Genomic DNA, 19650 nt, shown 5'->3' with positions numbered 1-19650 from the left:
ATGCTCAGTTGTGTTCGACTCTTTGTGGCCCCATGGGCTGTAGCCCTAGGAGCCTGGCGGGCTACAGTCCATGGCATTTTCTAGACAAGAATACTGGAGTGGATAGCCATTCCCTTCTCCAGAGAATCTTCCTGACCCAGGGATCAAACCCATGTCTCTTAAGTCTTCTGCATTGGCAGGCCGGTTCTTTACCACTAGCGCCACCTGGGAAGCCCCAGTCTTGCATGATAGCTTTCAAATGGCAAACCAAAACTTTTCTCAAAACTTAGGTGTGTATATGTACTAATATATGAACTTAAGAGGACATTCCTATATAAACCATTTTTCTGGTTTCATAAAGAAGACATTCTTCTTAACTGGGATTTCACTGCAATATTTTCTATGACTGATGGCTGACACTTCAGTAATAACTGAGTCAGTTCTCTGTTGCCCCCTCCCCCTGCATTGCAGTGGGAAGTACCTTTATGTTTATTAGGCCAGGCTCAGCTCAGGTTGAGCCATCAGAAGAACTGTTAGTTCATGCAGTGAAATGAAAATAAAGATTTGATATGGGCACAGCTGGCTGAAAGGTCAGAGCCGAACAGTCTCTGACCTTTCATTGTCATCAGGTCATGGAGCTGTGTCCTCTCCTTTGAACATATCCTGAACTCTTCTGTTGCAGAGATTAACCAAAGTGCTGACAATCTACATGTGTTTCTCCTGATCTGTGGACTCAGACAAGTGAAAGACCCTCTATATTTGGTGGATGCATTCTCCGGTATGTGTTCTTGGGTGACCCCTCGCCTGCGGGACTCCACTGGGGTTCCCATCTTCGAAGTCTCTCCTTTAGGACTTTGAGATTTCTCATTTTTTTTGCCCACCAGCAGAACTGTTTCTAGATTGTTGCTTTGGAAACAACCAGAAAAATAATCACACTGTATAGTCATTTCAGTTGTTTCCTGCTTTCCTGTGCCCTCAGCTTCTGTTTTGCTGCTGTTGTTTAGTCGCCCAGTGATGTCTGACGTTTTTGCAATCCCATGGGTTCCTATAGCCCACCAAGCTCCTCTGTCCATGGGATGTCCCAGTCAGGAATACTGGAGTGGGTTCCCATTTCTTTTCTCCAAGTGATCTTCTCAGCTTCTGAGAAAATTGTAAAAAAAAATAGCCAATAATGATAAGGCTAAAATAATTTTACCTGGAAATAATTTACACATGCCAATTTGTATGATACATTTGGAGTTTTGTTGCACTGCTTAAATTAGTCTATAGACTCCAGTGTATACTAAAGTCCATATTGAGTTACGATAGCATATGCATCCTAACTACCTAATAAATTAGATATCTGAATAATATGCAATGGTCTAGAAAAAAAGTTTTCCTTAAAACCATAAAATGTCCAATAATTACATTTCAAATAATTATAAGTTGACTAATATGAAAGCAAAATGATATGAAAGAATTTATATTGTAGCACAGTTAATACTGAACTGACTTATGTTTTCAGGTGTGACTTAAAACCATTTTAAAAGTCTTTTTTTTTTCTTTTTTCTCCCCAAGAATGGCATCAAGAAGAGCCTAACGTTTACATGGTTATTGTTGGTCCTGAAGTAAGTTGATTTGCCATGAACCTTGATCTCATCTCTATTTTCCTCCATTCTTTTTAGACATTTGGTAAAATTAGTTACTTTTCTCACCCATATTTTATTTCTTTCTTAAGCAAATAAAGCCTGTTTGCCTTCTAAAAAGTGAACGCCAGACCAAGGTTAGAGATGATGACACTTTATAAGTCTTTACAATTAATTTAATGCTAAAAAGGGTAAGTAATGGATTCTCTCAAGAGGCATATAAAGATAGTTTGTCTAAGTCGGTGTATAAGATAGATGTTACATGTGATCCAGATCATCTTTGAAACTCATTGGAAGTGCTCAACAGATATGGAACTGTATACCAAAGCACTGGATTAGGTAATTGACATGCAGTTAGAAGCCACGTAGGGTGGAGAATAAGAATCTATAAGCATGAGAAATAAAGTCTTCACTGGGGGATGTCCTTGGCTGACCGTGGCCATTGTCTGGGGAACAGAGGTCAGTGGAAGGGCTTGGAGGTGCTGCCTCTTATCTCCCTGGGACTCTAGACACCCCTGCTCTCCGTTGGCAGATCTGGAGGAAGCAGGGGATCTGCTACAGAGTCAATTCTTTTTTTTTTCAATTGTTACCAAGGCTGTGCTTTTGTTGTTGTTGTTTTATTTTATTTTTGGCTATGCTGATCTTTGTTGAGCTTGTCTTTTCTGCATGGACTTTCTCTAGTTACTGTGAACAGGGGCTATTCTCTAGTTGCGGTGTGAGGGCTTCTCACTGCGGTGGCTTCCTTTGTTGCAGAGCATGGGCATAGTTGCCTTGTGGCATGTGGGATCTTAGTTCTCGGACCAGGGATTGAACTCATGTCCCTGCTTTGGCAGGCGCACCCCCAACCACTGGACCACCAGAGAGGTCCCCCCCGCAGAGTCAATTCCAAGTGCTCAGGACTCAGAGAGTCTGGATGGCAACACTGGTCATCTCGTGAAAGCAAACACTGATTGGCTCTGTCCAAGCAGTTTAGAAAACAGAACCCTCATCCCGCCAGTTGGGACGTAACCCTGCAGTAAGGATGTCTTGTCTTCTCTTCGTGGGGTGTATGTATCAGGCCTGCGTCCTGACATCTCCCACTGCCTTTCCCTTCTGCCCAGCAGGGATGGCTGAGTCTGGGCATGTTAAATGCCTTCGTGACATCCTTGTTCTATTCTGTCATTTCTCTCCTTGTCAGTTTCCTAGTTCCCTAGGGACCCATGAGGTATGTAGTGGAAGTGGCAAGCTTTTCTCAGTATTCTAAAGACCTCTGGAAATACTACATTTACCTGGAGAAAGGCCCCTTAGCCTAAAACATATACCAAGAGCTAGAATTTGTGGAGCCACATTGGTTGCCACATGGAAGATGAATCACCCTACCATCCATGTTGTTTCTTGGTATAACAGGCACTCACATATACACACCTGCATGCACATACACACATCACACACAGGCTCAGGGCCAGCCTTTAGATGGTTAGCAAGATAATTCCCAGTGCACTAATGAATGTTAAGTCCCATAGTGGCAAAGCTATTACTACTGTTATTATTTTAATTCTCTTTCTATCCTTCTGTTTGAGCAGCATGATTGAAAAAGTTTTAATTTGATACTGAGTTTCTGCTAACCAAGAGAGAAGGCTGCAAGCTGAGAGCCATGGCAGCAGCAGTTATCTTGAAAGAATTTAGTAAAGTGGCTTTCCTTTTCATTGCTTTTGTTTTTATGGTTTGGTTCCATTTATGATGCATGATACTGGTTTTCCAACTCTGAAAATTTCCTTTAAAAATTAGTTGATTAAAAAAATGAATTTATTTCACAAAAGTATTAAATAAACAATAGTAGAGGGGGACACAGATGTGATGAATTGCAAAAGTACCCAAATAGCCAGTTTGGGAAAGTTTTTATGAAGACTCAGTGTGCCTGGGAGAGGCAGGTTTGAACCCTGGGTCAGGAAGATCCTCTGGAGGAGGAAACGGCAGCCCACTCTGGTATTCTTTCCTGAAAAAAATCTCATGGATAGAGGAGCCTGGTGGGCTACAGTCCTTGGGGTTGCAAAGAGTTGGACATGACTGAATGCACGTCCGTGCGCGCGCGCGCGCACACACACACACACACACACACACACACACACACAGTGTATCTGGAGGCAGACATACCAAAAGAACAATACTTGGTGGAGAAAAATGTTCACAAACAACTCTGGCCTAATGATGACCTGATTTCTCTGTTTGACTTTTTCTGTCACGCTTCCTTTTAAGGGAACCCGGAGAGAGGTGGCAAACGTCAAAGTATAGCACTAAACACGTGCTAGAAACACTTTTCCAGGAACATAAAGACAGAGGCAGAATTTTAGCTGGTACTGGAGTCAGAGAGGGCTTCCCTGGTGGCTCAGAGGTTAAAGCGTCTGCCTCCAATGCGGAACACCCGGGTTCGATCCCTGGGTCGGGAAGATCCCCTGGAGAAGGAAACGGTAATCCACTCCAGTATTCTTGCCTGGAGAATCCCGTGGATGGAGAAGCCTGGTAGGCTACAGTCCACGGGGTCGCAAAGAGTCGGACATGACTGAGCGACGGAACGGAACGGACGGAGTCAGAGAAGAGGGAGCGACTAGGGCATGTGTTGTTTTCCCGCACCTCTTAGCACCTTCCTGTTCAACTCACTTGCCTACAAGTGAGGGGCGCCATTTGTTTCATAAAGACTTCCTAAGTCACGGTCTCTTAGAAGAGGCACTTCTTGTGTTTTTGCTTTCTTTTGGCCGTGTCAGGTCTCCGTTGTCGGGGCTTTGTTATGGTGCTTGGACTCTCAAGTTGTATCGTGGGCTCAGTAGTTGTAGCGAGAGGGCTTAGTTGCTCCGAGGCATGTGGGATCTTAGATCCCCAACCGATATCAAACCCACGTCCTCTGCATTGGAAAGCAGATTCTTAACCAGTGGACCACCAGGGAAGCCCCAGTTGTTTTGCTTTCTAAACAATTAGGAAGCCTTTTCTGTCCCCAGGGGAACCAAACGTATTTTCCTATTTGTTTTTGAAACATACAAGCTTCCCTCTAACTTTAGTTTGCCGACTTTTGGAAAGAATAGCAATTGTAAAAAATGTGTTTACTTCCTCCTAATTTCACTGCAAAGAAATTAGACCCTCGGGCTCTGGGTTGGGAGGCAGTAGGGGAGGGTGGAGACTGTGGCAAAATGTGGCGTGACCGACGGGGAGCGTGATTCAGCCATAGCAGGATTTGCATCCAGAGATGCAGGCTCCCTTGTCAACCTTCCAAGAGAAGCCACAGCCAAGAGGCCTTTTTTTTTCTCTTTTGAAAAAAAAAATGTATGTGTGCACGCCTGTGTGTGAGTGTGTGTGTGTGTGTGAAATTTTTAAGTGCAGGCAACTAGCTAGACAAACATTCGTGTGTGTCCATGCTCTGGCTTTCTTTCTTTCTCTCTTTGTTTGCCTTGTCGGTCCTACAAAATGAATCTCTGTAGTTTCTTTTTTTTAAAGTTGTATTTATTTATTTATTTTGATCATGCAAGTCTTCATCGCTTCACACGGGCTTTCTCTAGTTGGAGCAAGCAGAGGCTACTCTCTTGTTGCGGAGCATGGACCCTAGGCCTGAGTGCTCAGTAGTTGCGGCTTGAGGGCTTGGTTGTTGTGGCTCGGGGGTTCAGTTACCTTGTGGCATGTGGAATCCTTCTGCACCAGGGATGGAGCCCATGTCCCCTGCATTGGCTGGCAGATGTTTAACCACTGGACCACCAGGGAAGTCCCTGTGTTTCCTTTATTGTAACTTCCAGAGGGAGGAAGTCCTAAGTGGTTTTGAGCAAGGTCTCTCATGACTTTGCCTGATGAGAATCAGGAAATAGAAGGCGACTTGAGCTGCCCCCCCCTCCCCAAGACAAAGCAGGTTTACAGGGACCTTGGGAAAGTTGTGTCTTGGGAAGCTTTCGTGCTTCCACAATTTCTAGTGGAATTTCTCCTTTCCCCTTTTCTCCTCCCCTTTTCCAAGCTAGTCTAATACATCTCTGACATACCTGAGGACATATTTCTTCCTGAGTCAATGCAGGTCCAGAACAAGTCTCGTAGAATTCCCCACCCCTGAGGCCCCTGGAGGTCCCTTCTGAAGCTGCATCTTCAGCCACTGACTTAGTTTGTGTGGGTGGAGCCAGGCAAGCAAAGCAGTCAGGGAAAGAAAGAGAAAGAGGAGCCTGGAAAGGGAGCTCTTGAGTGAAGGGCCGCGAAGGGTTATGATCTGAGAGTTACGGTCCTTAAGTTCATTGCCATGAATTAGTAACAATTCTCAAGCACTTCTTCCACAATACGCTCCACTATCTGTAATTAGAAACCCTCTAGGAAACAGAGAAAGGCATCTTGGGTTGCAAATTTGCCACCTGGAAAAACCAGTTGTAAGCACCTGGCACTGTGCCAGGGCCACACTCAGTCTGGAGATTTCCCGGGATCTGCTCACTTCTCCTCCACCGACCAGAGAGACTGGATATTCCTGATCGAACTCTGCCTGCAGGGATGTGGGTGCCTTCTCAGGCTTGCACAGACCTGAATGCAGAAGCGAGCGCTTGGGACCTGACTCCTAATTCTTTGTCTTGGTCCATCTGGGCGGTTATAACCACGTACCACAGATGAGGTGGCTAAGAAACAACAAATTTATTTCTGATGTTCTGGAGGTTTTGAGTCCAAGGTGAAAGTGCCAGCTGGGTCACTTTCTTCTGAGGGTACTCTTCCTTTATCTTTTTTTTTTCCTTCAATTTTTGGCTATACTGGATCTTCATTGCTGCATACAGACTTTCTCTAGTTTCAACAGCAGAGGCTACTCTAATTGCGGTACCCGGGTTTCTCATTGTGGTGGCTTTGCTTATTGCAGAGCGTTCTCAAGCAAGGGCTCAGCTTAGCTGTTGAGGCATGTGGAATCTTCCTGGACGAGGGATCGAACCCATGTCCCCTGCACTGGCAGGCAGATTCTTTACCACTGGATCACCCAGAATGCTCTTCCCTGCTTGCTGAGTCCTCAGAGCTCTCTGGGATCTTTTATCAGAATGCCAATCCTATTCATGAGAGTTCCTGCCACCCTTCCCAAAGACCTACACTCCCAAATATCATCACCTTGGGGATTAAGATTTCAATATGTGAATTTTAAGGGGGACACAAACATTCAACCCCTAACAATATCCCTGCCTTCTAATGGGTCTTTATCAAATCTAAAGAGAATCAGTAGCCATCATCACAAACACCTTAGTGTTGTCTTAGTAGACAGAATAATTTGAGTTTCTGAAATACTAAGGCAGCACTGAATATGATTAGTCACATATTCAAACCACTTCTTTTTTTTTTTTTTTTTGGTTACACTGCCCTATTTGTGAGATTCAACCAGGGATTGAACCTGAACCCCTAGCAATGAAAATGCAGACCACCAGTGAGTTCCTTGGAAGATTTAAAACCAATATATTGATATGGAGACACACATTTCATATCCTCCAATAATTCAGATAAACGAGTGTCTCTTAAGTGTTATATATTTGTTTGCTTTTTCTCGATAACCAGTGGTATGCTGGTCAGTGTTGAACAACTGGTTCTGTTGGAATGGGCAAGGTGGTAAACCCCATTTTTTAAAAAAATCTTTTTGATGTAGACCATTTTTAAAATCTTTATTAAATCTGTTACAGTTTTACTTCTGTTTTATGTTCTTTGGTTGTTTTTTTTTTTAAGCTCCCTGACCAGGATTGAACCTGCACCCTCTGCATTAGAAGGCGAAGTCTTAACCATTGGACCAACAGGGAAATCCCAAGCCCTATTTTATAAAAGCCCTATTTGCCTATTTCTGTGAAAAGGTTTTCCCATGGCCAGTTTCAAATTACTAAACAGCAAGTGAAGCCAACTCGAGTACATTTTACATGGTGATCCACACACACACCCACACACCAGAAACAAACTTAGTTAACCAATCCTCTTGCTTCATGTACTTCACACACTCCGATATTTCTTTAAAAACCTGCCTCTGCTTTGATATTTCATGTCATTAAAACAGTGCCTATTTTTATTCCCAGATTGATTTCATGATGTACTCCATGATTTGAAGTTTGGAAAACACTGACTTGGGCCACACTGGGTGGTTGTGTGTATGCGTGTGTGTGTAGCCCCTAAACATACTTCCTCTTGAAAGCCAGTGTGTTGGCTGCTTCCTTAATGAGATTCCCTCCCTGGATTGTGGCCTGGCTTCGATATGCTTTTCTTGACCACTCAACTTAAACAAGCTCTTCCCTATTATCCTTACAAGATTTCTAGGCATCTATCAGTTTTCAGTGTCAAGAATTCAATTTAATACCACTTTTGAATACAGAAGTAGGAGGAGACTAAAAGGGTTTTACACTTGACATTGAATCTTTGCTACAATGTTATGGGTTAATACACTGATCTTTTGGAAATGGATTTGAGAAGTGGGTCAGAGGTCAAATCTTGGGACACATTACAATTCATCTTTTAACCATTATCTCTTAGAGCGGATTAAACACCCCAAGTACTACAATTGTTTTTGACATCTGATGTGAATACACTCTTTTTCCATTCATTTTTTTTCTTTGTTAACTGCTAAGCTCAATGACTGAATAAACGCTTTAAGTCTAAATTGCATGCTTTTGGAGGACTGTAGCCTTTCCGGGTCATGTGTAGGGCCTCTTAGAACAAAATTGCATTGACTCGGGTAGTGACTATATCTCGAGAAAGAGCTCAGTCTGTTTTTAGGGTGCGCTCACAGTGCATACAGCAGTGATTCCTGCTCTCTTTGTCCGTGTCTCTGCATGGAGCCTGGTCAGATAGGAGACCCCAATGAAGAAGCTACACAGCTCAGCCGGTGCCCCTGGGCTGCAGCCTCAGACCAACTTCAGCGCAAGGACATGTATTAGGAGATGAAGAGAATTGTTGGGGAGGCTGAAGACCGGGTGTGACTGCATCCATTTCTTAGTCTCTGGATCATTCCCTTCAAGGTACATGGTCTGCCGCGGGTTACCTTTGCCATTTTGTAAGGAGAGGACCTGGCACCTAATTCCACTTCCATCAGACCACACCCAGTGGGCAGAGGTGAGAAGATGCACAGGGGAAGCAGAAGAGGTGAAATGGATGCCAAATATTCAAAGCAGAAAATTGATGATCATGGCATATGCAAATTACTGATTTGTTTGTATGAACGATCAGACAAGAACCAAATACTTTTGTAGGTCACTTAATGGATATCAATGTGGCCCTTATGTTTAGTCCCAGAGAATAGAATAGACTTGGCCCCTGCCTGAGTGGACATGAGGTCTGGATAGGAAGAGAGACGAGGACAGGTAACTCTAGACTGGAGGTGTGTCTGCCAGAACAGGGGAGCCCATGGGCTGGGCTGCATACAGCATTCACATTTGTTCCTACCATGTTCCATGTTCCAGCTCAGAAGGCAGTTATCACCCTCCTCTTTGGAATATTATTGCTCCTTTTTAATTGATACTCATCTCTCTACCAACCATTTATAAAATAGTAGAGAGAATGTTGGGCTTCCCAGGTGGCTCTAGTGATAAAGAACCCACCTGCCAATGTAGAAGATGTAAGAGACGCAGTTTCGATCCCTGGGTTGGGAAGATCCCCTGGAGGAGGGCATGGTAACCCACTCCAATATTCTTGCCTGGAGAATCCCATGAACAGAGAAGCCTGGCAGGCTACAGCCCACAGGGTTGCAAAGAGTTGAACACGACTGAAACGCTTTAGCACGCACACAGAGAGAGAGTTCTTAGATTGCTTTTTAAAAAATGGTGATGCTGTGTATGTTACACATTTAAAAAATAAAGTGATCATTCTTAGCAAGAACATTTCAAAAAGCGAGATCCCAGTCCCCTGTGAAATCTACTTAATCCTTCATTACTGCTTACTTCTGGCAAGTTCCTTAACATCTTTAGAACAAGATCAAATCATCCCTGTCAGGCAAAGGGTAGTTCTGCATGGCTGTGTAATAGAGTGATTGCATGCCAGCTGGGTACCCTTCACTGCTCTGGGTCTCAGTTTCTCCATCTGTAAAGTGGGCACGACTCAGAAAACACTACCTGCCTCATAGTTTCCTATGAGGCCAAAATAAGTGAATACTTGGCATAGTACCTGGTTCATAGGCAGCATCATGTGGGCATTTAATTAAAGAATGAAAGAACTTTCTGTGCTGATGTTTCTTTTGTGTGTTGACAGGCTAAGATTCTGTTTTCGCTGCAGGATGGTTTGAATTAGGCTCTGGTTTTCTATTAAAGCTTCTTTGATCTCTTGATCCAACCATTTTGGCAAAGCATGTGGTTTCTGCTTGCAGGGGCGTATGGAGTGGGTGCATTTTATGGTTCTCTTTGATAAGCAATGTGGTAGGAACATTCAGCTTGTGCGTGACAGCTTAATGACTTCCCACGATAATTTCTTATATCTAAGATGATTTTCCTTCAGCCTGGGAGTTGAGACAATGTATTTTGCTAGAAAGTAAATAAGCTTAGAAGGAGGAAATGAGAATTTTCTTTGCTGCTTGCCATGCTCTCGCTTTTTAAAATTTCATAACATGCACTTTCATTAAATAAAAATATCTACCCTTCTTTTTTTTTCTTTATCTTGTGTTTTGTTCCCCTTGGCTTCACTAAGAGATTTGAAAATGAACTGATGTGGAAGGCAAGCCCAGAAAAGTTTAATGCAGTTTGTACTTTAAACTTGAAAGTTGCTGTTACACCTTCGGCTAAATTTTAGTTAAAGGGTTATGTTAGTTGCTCATCACGTCCAACTCTTTGTGACCCCATGGACCAGAGTCTGTGAGGTTCCTCTGTCCACGGAATTCTCTATACAAGAATACTGGAATGGGTAGCCATTCTTTTCTCCAGATAGGTATTTCAGCTGTCTTATACAATTTTTTTTCCTTGATGAAATCTTTTCCCCTCATCATGAGAGAAGAAACATGTTTAAAAATTTAAAACAAAAGGAATTTCTGTTTTTTTCTAATAAGAAAAAAAATTTTTGGCCTCACCATGGAGCATGTGGGATCTTAGTTTCCTGACCAAGGATTGAACCGGCTCCACTTGCATTTGAAGCACGGAGTGTTAACCACTGGACCACCAGGGAAGTTCTGAGGAATTTGTGACTAAAAATTAACATAAGTAAAACATGTATGTCAGAATTCATGGTGGTAGTTGTTTAGTTGCTAAGTCATGTCTGATTCTTATGACCCCATGGACTGTAGCCTGTCAGGTTCCCCTGTCCATGAGATTCCTCAGGCAAGAATACTGGAGTGGATTGCCATATCCTCCTCCAAGGAACTGAAGCTGGGTCTCCTGCATTGCAGTGGGATTCTTTCCGCTGAACCACCAGGGAAGCCTCATCAAAATTCATAAGTAAGTGTTAGTCACTCAATCGTGCCCAACTCTTTGCAACCCCATGGACTGCAGCCCACCAGGTTCCTCTGTCCATGAGATTTTCCAGGCAAGGATACTGGAGTGGGTTGCCATTTCCTTCTCCAGGGGATCTTCCCAACCCAGGGATTGAACCCGGGTCTCCTGCACTGCAGGCTGATTCTTTACTGACTGAGCTAGTCAAAATTCATATGTAATGCCAAAAGAAGGCTTTCATGAAATTGTTTACCTTTTCATGATGAGATATTAGGGTTATAATGTTATTGAATGGCTTAGGATAATTCAAATGAAAAGAATCAAAAGTGGGAAACAGAAAGGTAAAATATTGCCAGCGTTTGAATTTTCTTAAAACAAATGTCTTAAAAAAATTTTTTTATTGATGGGTGTACCTATGGCTGATTCTTGCTGATGTATGACAGAAAAACACAAAATTCTGTGAAGCAATTATTCTCCAATTAAAAAAGTAAAGTGGCAAAAAATTTTTATTGAAATATAGTTGATTTACAAAGTTGTATTTCAAGTGTACAGAACAGTGATTCAGTTATATATATATATTATATATATATATATATATTCTTTTTCAGGTTCTTTTCCATAATAGATTAAGTGATTCAGGTACACACACATACACACACACACACACACATTTTCCTGGTGGCTTAGACACTGCGCTGCCTGTAGTGTAGGAGACCTGGGTTCGATCCCTGGATCAGGAAGATGCCATGGAAAATGGAATGGCAACCTACTCCACTATTCTTGCCTGGAGAATTTCATGGACAGAGGAGCCTGATATGCTACAGTCCATGGGATTTCAAAGAGTTGGACACAATTGAGCAACTAACACTCACACAAACACACATTAAATATATATTCTTTTAAAGGTTCTTTTCCATTATAGATTAAGTATTGTTCCCTGCGCTATACAGTAAGACCTATTGTTTATCAATTTTATATATAGTAGTGTTTGTGTGTTGGGCTTCCCTGATAGCTCAGTTGGTAAAGAATCCACCTGAAATGCAGGAGACCCCGGTTCGATTCCTGGGAAGATCTGCTGGAGAAGGGAAAGGCTACCCATTTCAGTATTCTGGCCTAGAGAATTCCATGGACTGTATAGTTCATAGGGTTGCAAAGAGTCAGACACAACTGCTATTAATATATCCCTTTCTCCATGCCTTTCCCTATTGGTAACCATAAGTTTGTTTTTTGTCAGTGAGTCTATTTCTGTTTTGTGAATAATTTCATTTACATCATTTAAAAAATTCCAAATATAAACAGCATCATATGATATTTAAAACAAGCACGTTTCTTGTTGATGGCAACTAAATGGTCTTTGCAGTATTTTAATCATATGGTAGGTTCCATCTGTTCAGTACACTTTTGAGTTGCTTTACATACATGTGTCTAGTGGTGTGTATCTTCTGTACTGTTCCTGCAAGTTTGCTATTAAAGTATATTACACTTTTAAAAAATCTAGGAATAATTTCCATTTTGTTATACACCCAGATTTGCTGTATCCACCATCAAAGTGATGTCATGACCTCAGGGAAATGAGTGAGCTTTGCATTATTGGTTCTTTGGGATACATCTTCGGCATATGAATAGTTTAAAGGATCTGGGCTCCACCACACACACACACACACACACACACACACACACACACACACAGCATTTCTGGACTCCATCACACACACACACACACACACACACACACACACACACAGAATTTCCTTGCCAGAGGAAACCAAAATGAAGTTTTTTGAAAACACAAAACTATTTCAGTATGACAAACTCTAGGGATATCATCATATTCATTAAGTCGACTTGGTTTGTAATTCCTGATACCTACTGGTGAGGTGTGAATGAGAATAGAAATTGAATCTGCCTTCACTTCTAAACTCATCTGCAGTAACAGGAAGAGCTGGCAGACACTGTATTTGTAAAATGTGCTTACACCCTCATCTACCTCTATCTTTGAAGACATGTTTAGAATTTTGTCTTACACTTGCCTAAGTTTAAGAACATTTTCTCAGTTATTTTAAAAATTGTATTCATTCTTAATAAAACCTGGGGAGGGATACAGGGTAAAACCTGTCTACTGATTGTTTCATTTAATAGTTTGCAGTTGGATGAAACAGACGTGATAAACATGCACTGCAGCTTCATCCTAATAGGCTTGTAGGGACCCTATGTCAGGTGGAAAGTTATCCCTAAAGATCCTCTTGGTACTACAGGAAGTAAATTTACCTGAGAAGAGGTCATTGTGCATAAAGAGTACATTAGTTTGGCTTCTGATGGTCAGGAATATGGTGTGTTTTCTGTGGATTCTGTGATGACCTTCAGGTGTGCAGGTGTCTTTGCTGAGAAGTGTGGCAGTGTCACTGGGAAAGTACACACTTGAGATGAAGTGTATAGATATTTTTGTATTAGTGCTGCAATCTGCAGCTGTCATTCATTCTAGCAAGGCTTTGATATTTAACTGTTTTCTTCTACTACTCATATAGCAGTCACTGTGTTTCAGAAAAAGTTGTAAGCACTGAATGTGTTTTAAGTATTTGATCCTCCCAATAGTCCCATGGTGCTGTTATCATTTCTTCTCACGGATGAGGAGCCTGAAGCCCAGAGAGATCTGTTAATATGCACATGGCCATGTGGCTAGAGATTGGTTTGGGAAGGGTCTGACCCAGGTGGTCTGTCTCTAGAGCCCCACTCAGTCTGGACATCTGCATACAAGCTTTCTTAAAAGCATGTGTAGACCTGCCTCTTGAGAAACCTGTATGCAGGTCAGGAAGCAACTGTTAGAACTGGACATGGAACAACAGACTGGTTCCAAATAGGAAAAGGTGTATGTCAAGGTTGTATATTGTCACCTTGCTTATTTAACTTATATGCAGAGTACATCATGAGGAACGCTGGGCTGGAAGAAGCACAAGCTGGAATCAAGATTGCCGGGAGAAATATCAATAACCTCAGATATGCAGATGACACTACCCTTATGGCAGAAAGTGAAGAGGAACTCAAAAGCCTCTTGATGAAAGTGAAAGAGGAGAGTGAAAAGGTTGGCTTGAAGCTCAACATTCAGAAAACAAAGATCATGGCATCTGGTCCCATCACTTCATGGGAAATAGATGGAAAAACAGTGGAAACAGTGTCAGACTTCGTTTTTTTGGGCTCCAAAATCACTGCAGATGCTGATTGCAGCCATGAAATTAAAAGACGCTTGCTCCTTGGAAGGAAAGTTATGACCAACCTTGATAGTATATTAAAAAGCAGAGACATTACTTTGCCAACCAAGGTCCGTCTAGTCAAGGCAATGGTTTTTCCCGTGGTCATGTATGGATGTGAGAGTTGGACTGTGAAGAAGGCTGATCGCCGAAGAATCGATGCTTTTGAACTGTGGTGCTGGAGAAGACTCTTGAGAGTCCCTTATACTGCAAGGAGATCCAACCAGTCCATTCTAGAGGAGATCAATCCTGGATGTTCATTGGAGGGACTGATGCTAAAGCTGAAACTGCAATACTTTGGCCACCTCATGCGACGAGTTGACTCACTGGAAAAGACTCTGATGCTGGGAAAGGTTGGGGGCGGGAGGAGAAGGGGACGACGGAGAATGAGATGGCTGGATGGCATCACCGACTCGATGGACATGAGTTTGAGTGAACTCCGGGAGTTGGTGATGGACAGGGAGGCCTGGCGTGCTGTGATTCATGGGGTCGCGGAGAGTCGGACACGACTGAGCGACTGAACTGAACTGAACTGAACTGAGTCAAAAATGTTGGTATAAGAGACCAGTTTAAGAAACATTGCTATTAATTTTGCATTAATTCAGCAAACATATTGACTACCAGGGACACAATGGGATGAAACAGGGTGCCTGGGAGCTCCGCTAGTAATCCAGTGGTTAAGAATCTGACTTGCAATGCAAGAGGCACTGGTTCAATCCCTGGTCTGGAAACATCCCACATGTCACAGAGCAACTAAGCCCTTGAGCCACAACTACTGAAGGTTGTATGCATGGAGCCTGTACTCATCAACAAGAGAAGCCACCCCCATGCCCCACAACTAGAGAATAGCCCCCAATCTCCACAACTAGAGAAATCCCACATACAGCAAAGGAGACCCACCACAGCCAATAAATAAATCTTAAAAAAAAAATGACACCTGTCTCATGGGATGTATTTCTTCTAAATATGAAATAGGAGTGAAGTGCAGACTCAAGAATATCACATTGTAACTAATTAAAAGGTTGGACTTGGCTTTTTAAAAATGGAAATATAATTTGTATGTCATACAAGGCACCATTTAAAAGTATGTATACAAAGTTGTGCAGTCATCATCCCTATCTAGTTTTGGGGCATTTTCATCATCTCCCCAAAATCCCATACCCATTAGCAGTCACTCCCATTCTCCCCACCTCCCAGTGCCTAGCAACTCATCTCCTCTCTTTCTTTATAGATTTGTCTGTTTTGGACATTTCATATAAAAAGAGTCACGATTTAGGGCCTTTTGTGTCTGACTTCTTCACTTAGCATCATGTTTTCAAGGTTCCCCCATACTGTAGCATAAATCAGTACTTCATTCCTTTTTGTTGGCTGAGTAATATTTCATTGTATGGACAAGACCTCATTTTGTTTTCCCATGTATCAGCCCATGGATGTGCCATTGCTTTAAAATTGTGTGTCTGGAAAGGCTCCCTGTTAAAAATAAAATTTTAATTCAGTCAGATCTTTTATTTTAGATCTACCAAGGGTTCCAACTCCTTCTGCCTCAATGACAAAATCCACCACTGTAATCAACGATGCAAAACTTTCATTGAAGTATTATGTTTTTGTCAGATTTTCCCTTGACTGTAAATGAATTCTGTTTTAGGACCTTGAGTTGGGTGGATAATTCTTGGCTTTCCATACCTGGAGCTTCACCAGCCTCTTATCTTATAGACCAAACAGGAAACAGGAATGCAGTTGGCCCTGTGTATCATCAGGTTCTGTATTCTCAGATTCAACCAACTGTGGACTGAAAATATTCAGGAAAAGAGATTCCAGAAAGTTCCAAAAAGCAAAACTTAAATTTTCTGTGCATTGGCACCTATTTACATTGCATTTATATTATATTAGTACTGTAAGTAATCCAGAAATGATTTAAAGTATACAGGAGGATGTGTTTCAGTTAGATGTAAATACTATACCATTTTATATAAAAGACTTGAGCATCCAGAGAATTTGATATCTGAGGGGTCCTGGAACAGTGGATCCTGAAGGATGACTGTATGTGTTTGTGTCTTTAAATTTTCTCTCAAGTCCTTCTTTTCCTTATTGCTTTGCAGTAGCTGGACTCCGGGGTATTCTTTTGTATTTGATTTACTTTTTCCTTTTCTGAGTTGTGACGTCTGTCTCTGTTGCCATAATCTGCAATTCTTTTGAGATTTAGGTTCATCTCTGGCTTTTCCTAAAATTCATCTCTGTAAATTTTCAGGTTGATCCAGTCTTCACAAGGGAAGTAAAAGCCAAAGTAAAGAGGTAAGTATGGGACTTCCCTGGTGGTCCAGTGGTTAAAACTCCAAGCTTCCAATGCAGAGGATTCGGGCTTGATCCCTGGTCAGGGAATGGTAAAGAATCTGCCTGCCAATGCATGTTCGATCCCTGGGTCGGGAAGATGCCCTGGAGGAGGGCATGGCAACCCACTTCAGTATCTTTGCCTGGAGAATCCCATAGACAGAGGAACCTGGTGGGCTACAGTCCATGGGGTCACAAAGAGTCAGACACGACTGAAGCAGCAGGGAACTGAGGTCCCACATGCTGCGTGACATGATGAAATACATTTTGAAAAAGAGAGAGAGATAAGCATAGGGAGTGAACAGGTGTTTTGCAGGAGAGGAAGCCTAGTGACTGATAAATAATCCCAGTTCCCAGCATTCACTGTGTCCCAGGCTCTGTTCCCAGCACTTCATTAATAATTCCTCCTTTAATCTCCTGATGATCCTGTGAGAATCTGGGCGCTATTCCTTTCCCCATTGACAAGCCAGGAAGCTGACATGCTGGGAGCATCAGCAGTTCCCTAGGGAGCAGTTGCGTCGATGCACGTGTGAAGACATACAACCTTGCTAGGTCAGGAAATGCCCAGGAAACCCACTTTGAGGTTATAATTGTCCCTTACCTCATGGGTCAAAACTGAAAAAAAAAAAAAAAAAAACTAAAAAGTCTGCTGATGAGGGTGAAAATTGCAGCCATTCCTCTGGAAAGCAATTTGCCAAGGTCTTTGCTATCAATTGCATTTGTCTGCCCATAACAGAGACCAGGGCTTCCCTGGTGGCTCAGTGGTAAAGAATCCTCCGCCAGTGCAAAAGATGCAGTTTTGATCCCTGGGCCAGGAAGATCCCCTTGAGGAGGAAATGGCAACCCACTCCAGCATTCTTGCATGGAAAATCCCATGGACAGAGGAGCCTGGTTGGCTACAGTCCATGAGGTCCCAAAACAGTCAGACACGATTTAGTGACTAAACAGCAACAACAGAGACCCAACAATGCTGGCTTATACACCCAGGGGTTTTAATTGCTCACGTCAAAAAAATCTGAGGTTATTGGTCCAGGACCAAGTAAGACTTCAGAGACATTGTCTCCTGTCTCTCTTTCCTGTGTTCCCTACTTGTGACTTCCATTTCTAGGATGACTATAGCTGTAGAACTCACACATCACTTTCCGTATTCTAAGTGGGGAGATGGGGCAGGACAAGAGCCAAAAGGATCCTCTCCCATGTGGGTCATCCCCCTTTTATGTGTATATCCTTACCCTCCCAGGATCCCAGCTCCTCCTCCTGGCCACTCCACCACCCCGGAGGACTGGGAAACACTGCTTTCACCCCCATATGCAATCAGGTGTCTTCATATTTCTCATAGATACAGAATGCATGTATGTAAAAGTATAACCAGTTACGTGAAATGATAACCTCAAAACCATGAGACTGGAGTGGGTTGGGGGAATGGGGAAAAATGTCCATACTGTCAAGTGAGAAAAATAAAGCAAGGCAAAACCTCTGTGACAAAGTGTTGGGCACAAGGGTATTGGTTGTTTTACACTCTTGGTTTTACTATTTCTATTTCTCTCTATTTATGATACATTTATGATTATCTCTTTGAGTATCTTTTTATATTTATTTATTTATTTGACCGAACTGGGTCTTAGTTGGGTCATGTGGACTCTAGTTCCCTGACCAGGAATTGAACCCAGGCTCCCTGCATTGGGAGCACGGAATCTTAGCCTCTGGACCACCAGGGATACTCACTCTCTCTGAGTATCTTTTAAAAAGCATTGGGAAAAAGGCTGCATTATTAGGAAAGGTCTGTTTTCTAAATCATTCAGAGAAAAATGGCAAGAGCCACATCTCTGACGTCCAGTATCAGGGAATCACGTGTCTCATTGGTCAGAAGGATTCAGGATGGAAGCAGGTGTGTTCACATCCCTTATCAGGGATGGAAATAGAACAGATTCTCACTCCAGTATGGTTTTCTGTACTGAACCCTATATCAGTCATGCTTCCCTGGAGATCTAAGTATTTCTCCGAAATTGCCATCTCTCCTCCCAGGTTCTCCCTGTAAGATTCCTGGCCATAGATGCTCTTTGCTCCCTGTTGTTTCAGGACCCCTGGGGTACGACTGATCAGGGAAATGGCTCAGGAAGACCTCCATGCGGTCATGAAGAATTGCTTTGCGCTGGTGAATAGCTCTGTCTCTGAAGGCATGTCAGCCGCAATTCTGGAGGTAATGATCTAACGAGTCCTGAAAGTGGAAATATGAAATTGTCGATCACCCCTTTTCTTAGTTATGGAGGTGATGCATTTGTCAATAAAGCTGTGTGCTTCTTAAAGCTAACAAGCACAGTGGCGTCTCTTCGGGAGTTCTAAAGTAGTTTTGAAGTTCTAGCTGGGATTTAAAAATACTATTTTCTTTCTCCTTGCCATTTTTCCTTGCCAGTGACAAAATGAAATAAAACTAGGATAGTGTCGCCTGTCTGACTCACCAAGTAGCTTCAGTGGGAAGGTGACGGCGACTATGAAGGGCTGGGACAGGATGTGGATAAAGGTGTGTTTTGTAGGACGCCTTCTATTGTCTTGATTTCTTCTCCCTCTTTTCAGTGTGTGCCATGATCCCAGAATTTAGGGGATAAGAAAGGGATGGGCTTGGGCACAAGTCAGGGGGTGGGTGTGGTGACACAGAGAGGAGCAGTTACAGATGCACAGGAAGGCGGGAATGATGGTGGACCGAATCTCTCCTTCTATTGCTCAGCCCTGAAAAATCGCTTCCTGGACTTTCCTGGTTGCCCCGTGGTTAAGACTACACCTTCCACTGCAGGGGGTGAGGGTCTGACCCCTGGCTGGGGAACTGAGATTGCACACGCCACCATGCTGCACAGCCAAAAAGAAAAGAATAATTACGTACTCTACTTGGGCTAAATATGCACAGCCCAGCACAACCTTGCAGTCCATTGCTGGAGTTTTCTGCATTGAAATAAGCCCCTGCTCTTGAAAACCTGGCAGACTCTAGTTTGACTGTATCAACTCTTGGGTAGAGGACTTAATCCAACCTTGAAACCCTTTGCAGTGTTTTCTTACCGAGCATTTTCCATAATTGGGTGTTTACCCAGGATATCTTTTTTTTTTTTGGTATCTTAAAATTTTTTTTTTGGC

General features: G+C 42.7%; 1 protein-coding gene across 2 annotated transcripts in view; it reads left to right on the top strand.

The window, feature by feature from the left end:
* GLT1D1 (glycosyltransferase 1 domain containing 1) overlaps positions 1-19650 on the top strand; it is a 120441-nt gene that overhangs the window by 68007 nt on the left and 32784 nt on the right. Inside the window, exons 7-10 of one of the 2 annotated variants that reach the window (XM_055405244.2) lie at positions 662-757; positions 1537-1586; positions 16445-16488; positions 18604-18724. In XM_055405244.2, the coding sequence (XP_055261219.2) occupies positions 662-757; positions 1537-1586; positions 16445-16488; positions 18604-18724 (311 nt within the window). The remainder of the gene's footprint in view (positions 1-661; positions 758-1536; positions 1587-16444; positions 16489-18603; positions 18725-19650) is intronic. The other variant, XM_088827839.1, reaches the window with a different exon arrangement.

The sequence above is a fragment of the Moschus berezovskii genome, chromosome 19, assembly GCF_049115385.1.
Source record: "Moschus berezovskii isolate FMDL1 chromosome 19, NW_MosBer_1.0, whole genome shotgun sequence".
Taxonomy (NCBI): Eukaryota; Metazoa; Chordata; class Mammalia; order Artiodactyla; family Moschidae; genus Moschus; species Moschus berezovskii.
The sequence above is the reverse complement of the archived record's forward strand: the minus strand, read 5'-3'. Positions and strand labels throughout refer to the sequence as shown.